Raw genomic sequence first — 14,865 nt, 5'->3', positions numbered from 1 at the left:
TATTGACATAGAAATGAAGGAAAAAATATGGCGTTTACAAAATAAAATACCTCATTTTAAGTTTTGAAAATAACTTCACTCAAATTGCGGCCACTGAAACGGACACACATTTTCAAGCATTGCTCGAAAACGTTACTCTTTGTTCAGTAACTATTAATTGATTAGTTAAATTTGGCTCCTAATTGCGGCCTTTAATTCTCCCAGAGTACGTGGTTTTTCAACACCTGTCTTCATATGACTCCACAGGGATAAGCCATCCATTGACAAGTCCGGTGAAGACCTCCCAACATCACCAAACCATGAGATCACACGCCCAGGAAATAACATTCAAAATGCAGCAATAGGCATTGGCCGTGTACGCAGTTGTCCCATCTTGTTGAAACTATATGTTCTTGATGCAGACTTTCTACCCTTTAAGTTAAGGAATGAAAAAGTCCGTTATCATGTTCATGTATCTTGCAGAATAATTAACAGTGACAGGAGTTCCTTTTCTTCAAAGGATGATGGCCCATAAATCCCTCATTTCCCTACAGCACACTAAACTGTGTTCCAGGTGTTTTTGGTTTAATAACTGACCCTTTAGTTCTAAATAAGAAGCCCACCTTAAAAAATTGTATTTTGACTCGGAAGTTCACCATGACGACCAATACGAAAGTAATGTCTAAAACGTAATTGAGTTTCACATTTGACTCGCCACTTTAAAAAAAAAACACCAACATACCAACATGCAATGATATTTCGTCCACCACGGCATGATGGCGACTAAATGGCATTCTATGGGGAGCTGAGTGACCTTAAACCCAAGTTTCTCAGAGTACAGTATCACAAACTAAGAGAGAAATATAAACTCACTCTGTGGCAAAATCTTAAACAATGTTCTATTAGGGTACAAAATTGGGTTCAGCGGGTCCATACATGTGAAATATTTATAGTTGAAACATAAAAATGTTTAATTTTTGTTTTTCTTTGTTGTGTGTTGTTTTTTTTTTTTATCTCAGATACTAGGGTGGATACTACACATGCATGGTTAAAAGGTCTGTCAAAGAGTTAGTTAAGATTTTCTCCTTTAATTTTATTACACTGTACTCTGATAGTTGTTCTTGTTTAGTCTATAAAAGATCCATAGTCCTTTAAGTTTGTCTTGGTCTAAGAGTTGGTGTATAGGTACAAGAGAAATCAATAACTCAATATCGATAACTATAAATAAAAAACAGCTCACTCTGAGGCTCATTCAAACTACGGTCATTTCTAATAGCGAACTGGCTACAACTTTAACAAAATAATGAAATGTATAGTGCTTTCCATAGTCTATTAAGTAACTGAAGACACATAAATATAAAACTATGTAATCCTAATGGGTAAATATTCAGCGAACCATTTCAAGAGATGTGTTTATTTGGAACCCTTCCCACGTCCAGACTACAATATCATTTGCGGACTACAGGTTATGTACTTGGGTAGGATTGTGTGAGTTAAATAAGAAAGAAACCCTTGGGATGGAAAAGATACAGGTAGTGAAAAACAAGTCATTTATTTATAAAAAGTCGTAAGGTTTACTAATTTTAACTTTAAGGCCCATGTTATTGAAGTTAACAGAAAAACAACTTATTGTTTTTGTCAATACAAAGTCCATATTACAATTGGTAACATTGGCCAATGAATATTATAAATAAAATAAATAAACCATCATTATGCAGTGTAACAAAAATGTTTCAATGGCGTACAAGGAAGATGGGTGTCCAATAATTAAGAAGAATTAGGAGTGAGTTACTGTACCTGTCAATATTAATTTGTAATACTTGCTCTTGCTAGCGAATGTTTGCTACAGTACCACACTAGTGGTCGTTGCTAACTTAGCGATGTTCTCCAATGCACATTTCACTTAATTTGATTTGTAAGGCTATTCCATTAAAATTTACAATCAATATTCAGGCTTTTCCAAAACTTCAATTTAATTTCGATTAAATTTTGAAAAATAATCCAAAGGATGAATTTAGAGATGCGTTTTTACCTATATAATTTTTCAAAATCATCTCACAGTTAGATTATAGCACTGAATATTATGTATTTTGCATTCTCTCTTATTTTATAGAATCTATGAAATACCCATTTAGAATATCATATTTTTTTATGAGTAGATCATCTTCACACAAGCCTAATAACAAGCAACAACAACAAACAATAACAACAAGCTTAATAATTTGAAAGAATTCAGGTTTTAGACCGACTGTTCGTTTGCCAGGCCACCAGCATTATCGGTATATTAGCTTAGATTAGCATTGCAATAATGAAAATGCTACTGCTCTTTTTAACGTCACTTACCGTCTAAGTTTTCTATTATTATAGGCTGTTGTACTAAACTTTAGTAATGTATCGTAGTAATAGATTTTACTTAACGATATGTAGATGGCCGTGTCTTTATTTTTAATTGAAATGGGAACGCAATTATGCCTATTTTTAACAAAAATATTTAAAATGAATGTAGAATGGAGTGAAAATTCTTACGTAGCCTTGTTTTTACCCAACTCAAGTCTTTTTAGAGACTCTTCATTTAGCCCTATGATACATGGGTCAAAACGTTCTGACAATGTTCAGGATTGAACCGAAAACCTTTTGATTGTTAAGTGAGTACCAAAACTTCTTCGCAACAATTATTTAATATCTTTTGGTAAACCAAATGTATATTATTGTACTTTGGGAAAAATTGGCGTAGATAAAGTCAACATGCCTAAAATAAAATAAAAATTTCGTGTAGTTAGAATTGCAAATCTGATCAAATGAAAATGTGCATTCATATTTTTTGTCGCATCAATTGTAAACTGTTTCCAAACAACATGATATTTCATTCCACCCTTTTGGGAACTCTCCAAAACCCACATATCGTTCCTCTATGTTATTGTTCCTAATGAATATTTGTTGGCAGTTTATGAAGGGTTTTCATAGAAAGCCTTACTCGCTTAACCTTAATTTATCTATTCCAAAATGGTGTAAAGACACTGTACTTTGTGTTATTCATACTATTTAAGGCTGTTAAAACACTTATGTGCAGCACTACGTTATCGAAATAAAATTCTGTATTATTTAATCTACAATAGAGTTTTATTAGACTTAACCTCATTTAATATTGGTTCCAAGAGCTATTACGCAAATAGGCGATTGAGGCAAATGTTAGATACATATGTGGTTCACGTTATGTTTGTGGTCGCGGTTTGAACTGCAGCTATTTGTTCCAGTATCAATTAATTTCTGATGTAGCTCGAGTGTGATTTCCAAATTAATTCCAATAATTTTATATTTATAACATTATAAGTGTTATAATTATTATTACATCATTTTTCGTTGATTTTGGTAGATAAATTTTCATTGCCCACATTTTGTTTTCGTTTGACTTTTTTGTTTTTAACAATTTTTTTAGAGACGTTCGACCATTGATCCTAATCAGGGAATTAGTAATTATGTAAGCTGTGTAAATGTACCAAAAACAAATAACCCCGCTGCAGCAAACCTGCAAACTAAACGAATTTCCATTTGCCTCATTTCATTTTCAATTAAATCTATTTCAGTAACATTAGGTTTAACAAGTAACTAGGTTTGCTGCTACAGGGAGGGTAATAAAGTGTGTTTTTTTAGGAAATTATTTATATCTTAGAATATATATATACAGGGTGGCTGAAAAGTAACTTGCACCCCCCCTTAACTTTTCAACTTTTAGATATTTGAAATCGGTTTGCGGCAACCTTCTTAGATATGAGGGGCTACAATAATCATGTTAAATTTTGAAAATTTTGCCCTCAATGGTAGCGGGGGTAGGGGGTAGCTCAAAACTTTCAAATGGCAAGTATAGTCGATTTTGGTATCAACAAGTCTATTAACAAGTCTTTACGAAACAAAACAATTGACATAATTAAACGAAAATCGACCCACTAATAACAAAATGTTGCCCTAAAACGTATCAAATCCAAATAACCATGAGGGTGGCTGAAAATTAACTTGCACCCCCCTTTACCTTTTTAACTATTTGAGATATTTGAAATCGGTTTGCGGCAACCTGTTTCGATATGAAGGGCTACAATAATGATGGTAAATTTTAAAAATCTTGCCCTTAGGGTAGTGGGGGTTGGGGGTAGCTTAAAATTTTCAAACAGGAAGTATGGTCGAGTTTGGTATAAATTTACAGGTCTTGATACAGTGGCGGTTTCAAGGGGGGGGGGGCTATAGGGGCTAAAGCCCCCCCTTGGCCCTGGAAAAATAAAATTTAAACGTACATTTTGTCCTTAACGCAATGTAATAAAACAGACATGACATTATAATGTAGTTTTTATTAAACTTAATAAGCGATGACAGGAGTAGCATTAAGTTCCACATAGATAAACTTTTTGGACAATATAGCACAACGAATAAAACAATATTACGCTTTGGAAAGTGTTGTACGCATCAACCAACCTTTACAGCAGTCAGCTGTTGACACGCTTACAGCGGACAAAGGCGGGTGCCGAGCGCGCGAGCGAGGACGGGGAAACAGCTGATTTCCTGATGTTCCATAGTTAGTTGTCAAATTGTCTGCTAGCCACTAACTTTACATAGACATCAATCGTAGCACCAGTAGTCTATTACCATTGAATATATAAACACTAGTGTTAAAGTGTATAGTCAATGCTATTACTGAATTCGATACTATATAATTGTGACAGATCTATGAAATGGAGAAAAACGTATAAGGTTAAAAAAGTGTCTACTTGCTTTCATGACATATAACAGGTGAAATGGAAGGTTTTATGACAATTATTGGGCATAGTTCTAGACGTTAGAAATGGCTTTATAAAGTAACCAAATTGCTTTTAGGAGATATGGCTTCGTAATCTACAATAGGCCTACGTTTCGAAATTCATGAATGCAACTTCGTCATAGTTTGATTTTTAAAATGTCTACTTGCTCATGAAAAAGACAAAAATAACAGGTGAAATGGCCGAAATGGGAGGTTTTTGGACAGTTGGACACAGATCCACTTTAATAATGGCGTTAGAAAGTTAGTAAACAGCTGTTAGGGAAATATGGCCGTAGTCTACAGTGTGTTTTGAAATTCATGAATGCAATCGTCATAGTTTAATTTATTTTAAAATTTCTACATTTGCTCATGACAAACAACAGGTGAAATGGAGTTTATGGACAATTGGGCACGGTTTTAGGTGTTAAAAATGGCTTTAAACAACCACCAAACGGCTTTGCAAATTCCACATTTTCCCGGGGGATGACCCCCGGACCCCCCTGCTTTATTGTGGGGTGCTCCACACCCCCCAAGCCCCCCGGTAGCCCCCCCTTGACAAGGTCCCAGAACCGCCACTGTCTTGATATAACTAAACAATTAACATAAAGAAAATATAAATCGGACGATTAATAACAAAATGACAGCTAAAAATCATTAAGACAATGGTTATTAAAAGTAATTTTTAACTGCCATTTTCTTTTTAGTGGTCCGATTTCAATTTTCTTTATGTTAATTGTTTAGTTATGTCAAGACCTGCAAAATGATACCAAACTTGACCCCACTTCCTGGCCGCAAACCGATTTCAAATATCTCAAATAGTTAAAAAGATAAAGGAGGGTGCAAGTTAATTTTCATCCACCCTCATGGTTATTTGGATTTCATATAATTTAGGGCGCCATTTTGTTATTAGTGGGCCGATTTTAGTTTTATTTATGTCGATTGTTTTTTTTCGTCAAGACCTGTAAAATGATACCAAACTCGACTATACTTGTCGTTTGAAAATTTTGAGCTACCCCCTACCCCCGCTACCCCTAAGGGCAAAGTTTTCAAAATTTACCATAATTATTGTAGCCCCTCATATCTAAGAAGGTTGCCGCAAACTGATTTTGAATACCTCAAATGGTTGAAAAGTTAAGGGGGGGGGTGCAAGTTACTTTTCAGCCACCCTGTATGTATGAATTGCACGGATGGTGTTTTTGGCCACTGGGGACGTCAAAAATAAAAACATAATAAATCGGTTCTGGGTTCAGGTCGTACCATAAGACCGACGGTAATAGCTGATCCCCTGTATGGGGAATTCGCTAAAACGTGAATGTATTTTACATGGTTACTAATTGACAGCATAAGCAAACATTTTCATCAAATTTTTGCAGTCGTGACCATTGTGTTTTCCTACCTATATACTATTTATATTAATTATTAAGTTCTCTTAGGATTTTTTGTTCTTAAGAGTCTTCATTAGTGGTAGCCATAATTGTTTTTAGTCCCATAAGAGCAATGTTAACTTTGTAACAGAATTTTTAAAAAACCTGTTGTGATAAAATAATGATTGAGGTGTTAAAATTAAGGTTTGGTGATCCTCTAGGGAGTGAGGTTTTTAGATTTGTCATTTTTCCTCCACATAATGAGTTAATGATCATTAATTAAGCCTTAATTAAATAATTTACTAAGGAAGACAAAAACAAATATTTGAAATATCATTTCCTCATTCCCTAGTACTCTATGTTATAAACATAATTATTCATTTTCAAAACTATATCTTTATAAATAATACCGGCATGCTGCTTCAAATGATGGTATGTTCTGTCAAATTTAACACTTACGGGATTATTTATTATTATTACTATTATTCATTTATTTATTATTATTTATTATTATTATTATTATTTATTATTATAATTATTATTATTACGAGATTATTATTATTTTACTTTTACGGGACTAAAATCCAATATGGCTACCACTGATGAAGACTCTTAATATAAAACAAAATGGTTTATGTATTAATATATGTTGTGCGTTTCTCTTGTTGTTTTAGGTGGGTTCTCACCCAAGGACGGGATCAGAGTCCAAATCTCGACAATACTTAGTATTTTACTAATTGCGACGAGAAACGTCCGCAATAACAAAAATTTACCGTTGTAGTTTTAATGCTAAAGATATTACAAGCCTGCGTTTATTCAATTATTGTGTTTAGTAAATGTTTCAAATCCTTGCGCTACACATCACAATGGTGGGACTTAGGTAAGTATTTTTAGCGAACATTTCACAGTTTAACGTTTTCTACGAACCATTGTTTTGTTATTTACAAAGTCGTTAACCACAATGAGTCTTGACTGCTAAACGCTCACGTTGAATTGCCTTAGTAAGGACACTGTAAGATATGCTTATGCTACTAGTCCCCAGATAGCTTGTGAGTGCATTTGTTTTAACAATACCAGTAGCTTCTTAGTAAATAAACTTTCTAGTGAAATAATTTATCCGAATATGAGCCGCCGGTACAGTACAAGGGGTGAACTGTACTGATATTATACTATTTTCGTCAATGCATCTAATTCACGAACATTATACAATAATTAATGTTAGATACTGTCTAAATCGTTCTAAATTGTTCATACGTATAGTTGACAGTTTGTAAATGAATAATCTGTTTATTAAATGTATAGGAAAATAAATTAAAAATCTCGAAGAAAAAGTTTAACAAGACACTCAAGAATTTTAGTTTATATAATTTAGTAAGATATGCGCAAGGCTCCATAATTGTAAATATATTCTTGTTAGCAGACTTTATCATAAACCCCTAGCCTATACTGAGAAATTCGAGAGTGAATCTAAACCAATAGCCCGAAAAGTCATCAGCCTATTGATATGATAAGGCGACCGCCCTTGAAACGGTTAATGGGACCAAGAGGCTAGGTTTTTCCAAATGAGTTTTTTAACAAGATAATCTCTGGAAGTAATTTTGCATAGAATGTTTAGATGTTACTGTGCATTTATAATGAGCAAAAAACTACCCACCTGCGAAAATGCGAACAATAAAGCACACATGTTATGTTACGTTTGATAACGCAACTGCTAAAGTTGAATTTAAAAAACGGATTAATAATTGTTGGTATAATATGTACATGTTATATCTATAAATTATTTTAATATATTTTTAGATAAAACATGTTGTTTGGAAAAGGGTACAAAAAAAGCTTCAAATACTTTAAAATCGCATTTAATATTATATTGTACTGCCATATTGTAATTATGACCAACTAGACATTATACAGAACTTGACTATCGGTTTAAAAGACAGTGCTGCAAAGCAGTGCTTGATTTGTACAGTTTGAGGTGCACGACAACTAAACCCTCGTACTCTATTCCAGAGGCAAAGTTGTTGTACAACAAAAATAGTAAAATAACATGAAGTTTAAATATTTTTGTTAAAACACTTTTTTATATCTATAATTTTGATAAAGTCTCTAGAGAGAGGTCCTGTGATGATCCATTTCTCCTAAAATCACACCAAATTTCATATTACTTCAAGTGTTTTTCAGCTCTAGACGATTCGTATTGCTAAAGATAGCCGAAATATAAAAAAACAAGTCAATCTTCAGCCATCGATCGAATTTAATATTAAAAACTACAAAAAAAGACATACTCAATAAACTGACAATCCATTAACATCCTTAGGATGTACATCGCTTATGTAAAGCTATGCTATGAGTAATATCTTTAAATATTTATAGAACTATTCCATTCCAACGATAAAATTGAAGCCAACTTTAGAATAAGCATCCACGTAGTAGAAGTGAACCACCGACAGATTGTGCTGATGTAAAATTCTGAGTTCTGTTGAATATGCAAACTTCTTAATCGAATCAAAGTAAAGGACAAGTTACAGTAAAATGTAGAATCTGTGTCACATATACTATCACAGTAACAGAAATACGGGAGAAATACCCCTGCCACAGCAAACCTGCAGACTAAGGGAATTTCTATTTGCCTGATGGATTTACACTAAAATGTCACCTTAAAAATATCACATTTATTACCTTAAAAAGCATTAAATTTTGCGTCGATTGGTGTTAAATACGTAACAATCGGCCGAGCCATTCAGCCGTTGTAGCTTTTCTAAGTTGGGTCATTTAATTTACTAAAAGAGACCTATGAACAACATTTTCCGTAGGATTCGGTATTTAGGAGTTATAAGCGAAATACTGAAAAAAGTGCAAAATTTTCATAGTTTTTCGACTCCCAAAACTTAAGCAGACTTCAGAATCCGTCGCAAACTCACACGACTCTTATCTGGGACCCCCAAAAGGTATTAAAACACTTTCCAGCTTTAGATGATTTTTTGGGGAGCACTCCCTATATTTGATCTAATTTGCCTGGACTAAATTTAATAATTTAAGAACTGTTTTTACTATATTTATTAATAATCATAATCAAACTCAATTGTCGATTTGTGAATAATCCTTGAAACCTTTGGAAAAAGTAGAATTCCTCTTTTGCGAAAAGTTGTGTATTGTATTACGTATTGCATACAGTGTATTATGTACTCACATTAACGTCGACCATCTCTGCAGGAAGCGCGGTGGCCACTAGCTCCTCAGTCGTCTCTGCGGCCACTAGGCTAGGCGGTTACTACGTTCAAGGCCGAGCCCTAACATGGCAACTGATCTTCCTACACTTCCCTGACACTTCCAATCTTGCCTCATATCTCGTTCCTACTCCCGCTGTCGGAAACGGAACGCCCTGTGAATAAGAATATTCGGCGAGGATAACCTCCTAGAGTGCGTAGGTGTCTAGGCCTGAATAAACAAACTTTCCGGGTCCTGGACTGGACTGACTCGTTGATTGAGAACTGACCCTGCTAATATAAGCATTCCTAAACTGTCGGCCCCTTTGGCATTATTAATAGATCATTGCAGTTTATTTCGTGTTTGGAAACGTGAATGAGAAACCTACGTGGTTGGACATAACTCGTAACATGAATTATTTCGATAGGTCGTGTCTTGGGAAGACTATATGATCCCATTATAGTTTATGTGTGTAATTGGATAAAATAATATATGACTAAAATTTACAAAGTCAAATTAAATCAAATAAAATCTATTAATCGTCATAAACAAGCAGTAACTTATGCCTTAACATAGTCATAAAACCTCGAGTCTACGCACAGTCCCTGCCTATGTAGACTTTTTCCTTTGTTATAGAAGGTATTTTTTTTACACCTTTGTTCGCTTTATTTCTACAGTATAAAATTTTTTTTTTGTTATCTAGTTAGTAATGTTTGCTGCATTATATTTCAGTAAAAGAAAATACAATGTACTAATATGTTTATAATTAATGGGAAATCAAATATTATTTATTTTGATTGCATTTCAAAATACAAACACACAGACATAAAATGTGTTTTCCCATGAAAGGAAATTACGTCGATCAAGTAGTTCTTTATTGATGTAAATTGAGATCGTAAGGTCGGTTTTAATTCGGAAAGCCTGATATTATTCCAATAATTTATTTTTAAATCAAATTGAAGTTGATTGAAGTATATTGCATTATAAATGGGCCAATTTCTGTATGACAAATATATGTTCTAATTCCATGAAAATATTTCCTTTGATTGGTTTTGTGGAAGTGAATATCACTATTTCTAACTGCATAGGGATAGGCATTTATCAGCAGGTCAAGTAAAAAAAGTTAATTATTGAAATTATCAGTGTCAGTTTTGTCGGCTCCTGAAAGTAACTTGAAAGAAGTATCTTAGGTAATCTGTTTTCCACTCGTCGTAAATACAACTCGTCGTAAGGTACAAAATAATAACATATAATAATAAGGTATAAGATAATAACATAAGTATCTCGTTAGATATCAAGATAATAATAATATAATAATAAAATATAATCACAAAATAATAAGATAATAAGATAAATACCTTCTTAATCTTCTCGGTTAATAAGATAATTAAAAGAATTTAAATTTAAAATTCCCACTGTTGTAGTTTGCTTGTTTATGGATATATTTTAATCAAATTTGGCAATTTTGTTTATTTTGTACTAAACTATCAACATTTTAATCAAAAACACACCTCAATACCTTCCCTGTAGCAGCAAACCTAGGTACTCATTAAAATTATTGTCATTTAAATACGAAAGAAATCTGATAATATTCCGGGTATATTTTTTTTGGAAATCCAGCCAGGTAAATGGAAATTCGCTTAGTCTGCAGGTTTGCTGCGGCGGGGTTTTTTTAATATTCACATGCGGAGCATGATTGTTGATGTCGTAGATTTTTCTATTAAAGGCTCCTTTTATGTTAAGAAATTTCACATAATCTTGATACAATTAAATGCTGGTTGAAAGTAAAAGATGGTCCTCTCTATAAAGTTTTAAAGTTATTTTAAATATTAAAGAAAACAAATAAACTTACTAAATAATAAGAGCAGACAATAAATAATCGGTGAAGACCAACCTTGTATGGTTTTGCACCTATACAATGCATGTATCAATTGTTTTTGTTCAATAAACAAATTGATTGATTGATCGATTGCTAAGTACTTAGGAGGATGAGGGGGCCAGAATCCAAAGCTGCTAATTTGTGGGGGGCAAATCAAACCAGTCTATTGTATGTACGAGTCGAATGGGGTTTTTTACAGATTTTCGTAGGCTTGTATTTTATTAATAAGAATCTAAGCAAAATATGTCCTCCATCGGTTATAAAAATGGAAGTCACTCTTGATATAAATCCCAATTATAAGTGATCTAGAGCGATTTGCAAGTGATAATTTACTTGGTTGTCTTGTGCAAGTTCAACATTTGCTTGTACGCATTGTCAATCAATGATGACAATCGCTAACACGAACGATGTTAACGATTGTGCTGCGTTAATTACACAAATACTTAAACTATTTGATTGTTGTGATTTTATTGTTATAACATTTACAATAAGTGTATTGCGGAAGCCATTTTATATTAAAACTGTTTATACTTTGAAAACACTATCAAATAAGTTGCCATCAGCGAGCATAGAATCTATTTCTATGTACCATATGTTCAGTTAAGAAAACGTACTGACAAATATTTAAGCGGCTGAAATTTTAATCTGGAGAATAATTGAAAATTTAATGATGCTGCAATGGAAATGTAGAGAACGTAACGATACATCATATTTATCTTTAATAGTGGACAAATAAGTCGTAATAAAATAAAATAATTATGAATTAATCCTTAAATTACGATCAGAATCTTCAAAACGATGAAGTGATGATATTGTGTACAAGTGAATTAGTAGCAAATTGATAGTATTACATAATGAAGTGCATACAGCTAAACGTCGCACAAGCCACAGAATCGTAAACATTCTTACAATGTATCATGGCTTGACATAATCTTTTGTCACTAAGATTTTTCTACTTTAACTCCAAACTATACAAAACTTAAAAATTACAGTGTTTATCAATTTTAACTATATTAGCATTAGCGTATAATTATTTGTCATTACATCCAGCAACAAATTAACGACGTGTTCATCAACGCTTCACTGATTTACATATGAAACATTTTTAACTCAAGTAAAAATATGTTTGATTCTAAGGTGAAAATATGAACGATGTAAGAATAACAGTAGAGCAAACCTTTGACAAATGAGTCCAAGGAGTTGCCACCTGCCAGCGCTCAATGGGCCAATAAATAGCCAATGAAACATTGCGAACACTGCCTCGCTTGAGTTACATAGGGCCCAATACTCCTGTAGTACTTGTGTCCATGACTTGTTACAGAATCATCCAGCGTGTTTCGTGTACATTTCGTCGAATGAGATTACTACTAATACTAATTTATTAGTATTAGCCCCCACAGCAGCAAACCTGCCGACTAAGCCAATTTCCATTTGTCTGAATTGATTTTCAATTAAGTCTATTTAAATAACATTAGGTTAAACGAGTACGGTACCTATTTTTTCTGATACAAGGAAACTAATAAAGTAGGTAGGTATATTTTTTAGTAAAATATTAATAGATTAATATAAAATAAATAAATTTGCCAAGTTTCATAAAAATATATCCATAAACAAGCAAACTACAACATTTTACAATATTCTCCATAAGAATGGGAATTTTAAATTTACATTTTTTTAATTTTCTACGTTACCAATAACCGTACAAAACACGATATTTACTATGTTCAGACTTTGTTGTTGTCTCCTATTTATTTAATTCGTTATTGTTGTTATAGATATTTAATTAATTGCCAATGCTATTTTTAAGGATATTATACGTTATTTATTGATATTTATTCGTTTCTGTCATCTATTGTATTGTTGTGAATGATTACTAATAGCTATATTCTCTTCAGCAAGAGGAACTTTAACCATATTTATTATTTATCATGCATGTTAAGATTTTGTTGTTAGAGTATTGATGCTGCAATGTAACTCGGTGTATCCTGTTTGTAATAAAACAAACAAATAAACAGACGAGTTGAGTATGCACTGAAAGTCTGACAAAATTTGACTTTTGATTATTGTTGGGGACATCTAATAGATAAAAAAATCGATGATGTCGCATTTCTAGGATAGTCACAACTCGGATGGGAGGTGGGGAAGTTGCGCGCGTCAGTGTTTTACGTTTTCGCGTTAAACTCTCAAACGGTTTATGATAGAAAGGCGGTTTCACCGTCTATCTACGCCTAAATATATTGTCCTTCAAAAAAGTGGAACAATAAACAATAAAGTGGAATAATAGGAACAATAAAAGTTAGACGACGTTTCGGAATCTGTGATTGGATCCCATCCTCGGGTGAAAGTATTTTAAAATGTATAAAATCTTAATCTATCCCATGTGTCCACCGAGCTGCAATACACGAGCAGATAAATAGTTATAGATATTACAAATAATATCCATGCCCCCCCCCTATTTATAGCAAAACTGCAGCCTGAGCGAATTTCCATTTGCCTGATTCAATTTGTACTAAAATATTTCCTTATATTTTTCAGATCTAATCCTTATTTAAATAACATTAGTTTTAATAAGTAATTACGTGTTTCTGCTACAGGAAAGGTAATAATTTTGGGAAAAAAGAAGAAATGTAACTGTTCTAGGTCAAAAGTCGGGAAATCGATCTGTCCTTCCATAAACACCGTTTCCATATTCCGATCATGCTGGTTCGAGAACTCGTTTTAGTTAGCCTATGTTTACATTTACATGTTTTTACCAAATTTCAATACTTCAATTTAAACATTTAAGCATTATATCTATACATCTAATTCCGTAAGCCCAAAATTTTACAATGAAATTGTGAGCGAACGGGAGGTCGTAGAAAACTGGGAGAGGTCTCATTTTAAAGGTCCTTGCATGAAATTTTGGGGGAAATTGTTCATTTTTCTTAATTATGCACCAAAAGGTTTGTTAGGGAATAAAATAATTCACATTTAAATAGCATGGGAATCTAATTGTATGTTTTTTATTTAGTGTAAACACAGCTGTGATTATATAAATTGAAAAAAATTATAACTACACCTGAATGTGGATTATTTTGTTATTGTAAAATTGTTACTGAATTAGTAAACAACACAAAGTGTAAATGAGATAAAATCTTTTGAACAAACAATTTGATACTTTTAAACTCAATACTTTACAATGTATTGTTCTTGTGCACAGTAATAATGTCGGAAGACCACCACGCAGAGGTAGTGTTCCTCGAAATGAACATTAAGTTATTCCTGTGTATAGATTACGACTTTGATTTGGTGAAATTGTGACGCAAGGCCAATTCTGCACAGAAGATGGCATTTATTTGAAAAACCATGGTCAACTATTTACCATGGTCAAGTATTACCCATGGTCAACTTAATATTGCATTCAGCCGGGTAAAGCGACCAGATGATGTTAAAATAGTACTAGAACCAAATAAAGACCAAGGAATCGACCAATAAGGATACTATACAACAAATGTTGTTTTCAGAGAGATTTTGTTATAGCAGCATTTTACAATTGGGATGATGACATTATCTCTATGTGTTTTTCTAAGTGAATTTATCTATATTCAAAGAAATCTATATAGATATAAATAATTGTAATGAAGATTATTATTGGAAAATGTTCCTTAGTTGTA

General features: G+C 32.9%; 1 protein-coding gene across 1 annotated transcript in view; it reads right to left on the bottom strand.

The window, feature by feature from the left end:
• Positions 1 to 9,401, bottom strand: part of LOC129005584 (fibropellin-1-like) — a 50,656-nt gene extending 41,255 nt beyond the window's left edge. Inside the window, exon 1 of the mRNA XM_054434513.1 lies at positions 9,317 to 9,401. Coding sequence (XP_054290488.1) covers positions 9,317 to 9,331 — 15 coding nt within the window. The 5' untranslated portion in view covers positions 9,332 to 9,401. The remainder of the gene's footprint in view (positions 1 to 9,316) is intronic.
• Between the last annotated feature and the right edge of the window lie 5,464 nt (positions 9,402 to 14,865).

The sequence above is a fragment of the Macrosteles quadrilineatus genome, unplaced genomic scaffold, assembly GCF_028750875.1.
Source record: "Macrosteles quadrilineatus isolate MER2022 unplaced genomic scaffold, UCM_ALF_1.0 Scaffold_24__1_contigs__length_1734639, whole genome shotgun sequence".
Classification (NCBI taxonomy): Eukaryota; Metazoa; Arthropoda; class Insecta; order Hemiptera; family Cicadellidae; genus Macrosteles; species Macrosteles quadrilineatus.
This window is presented reverse-complemented; position numbering and strand designations above follow the sequence as displayed.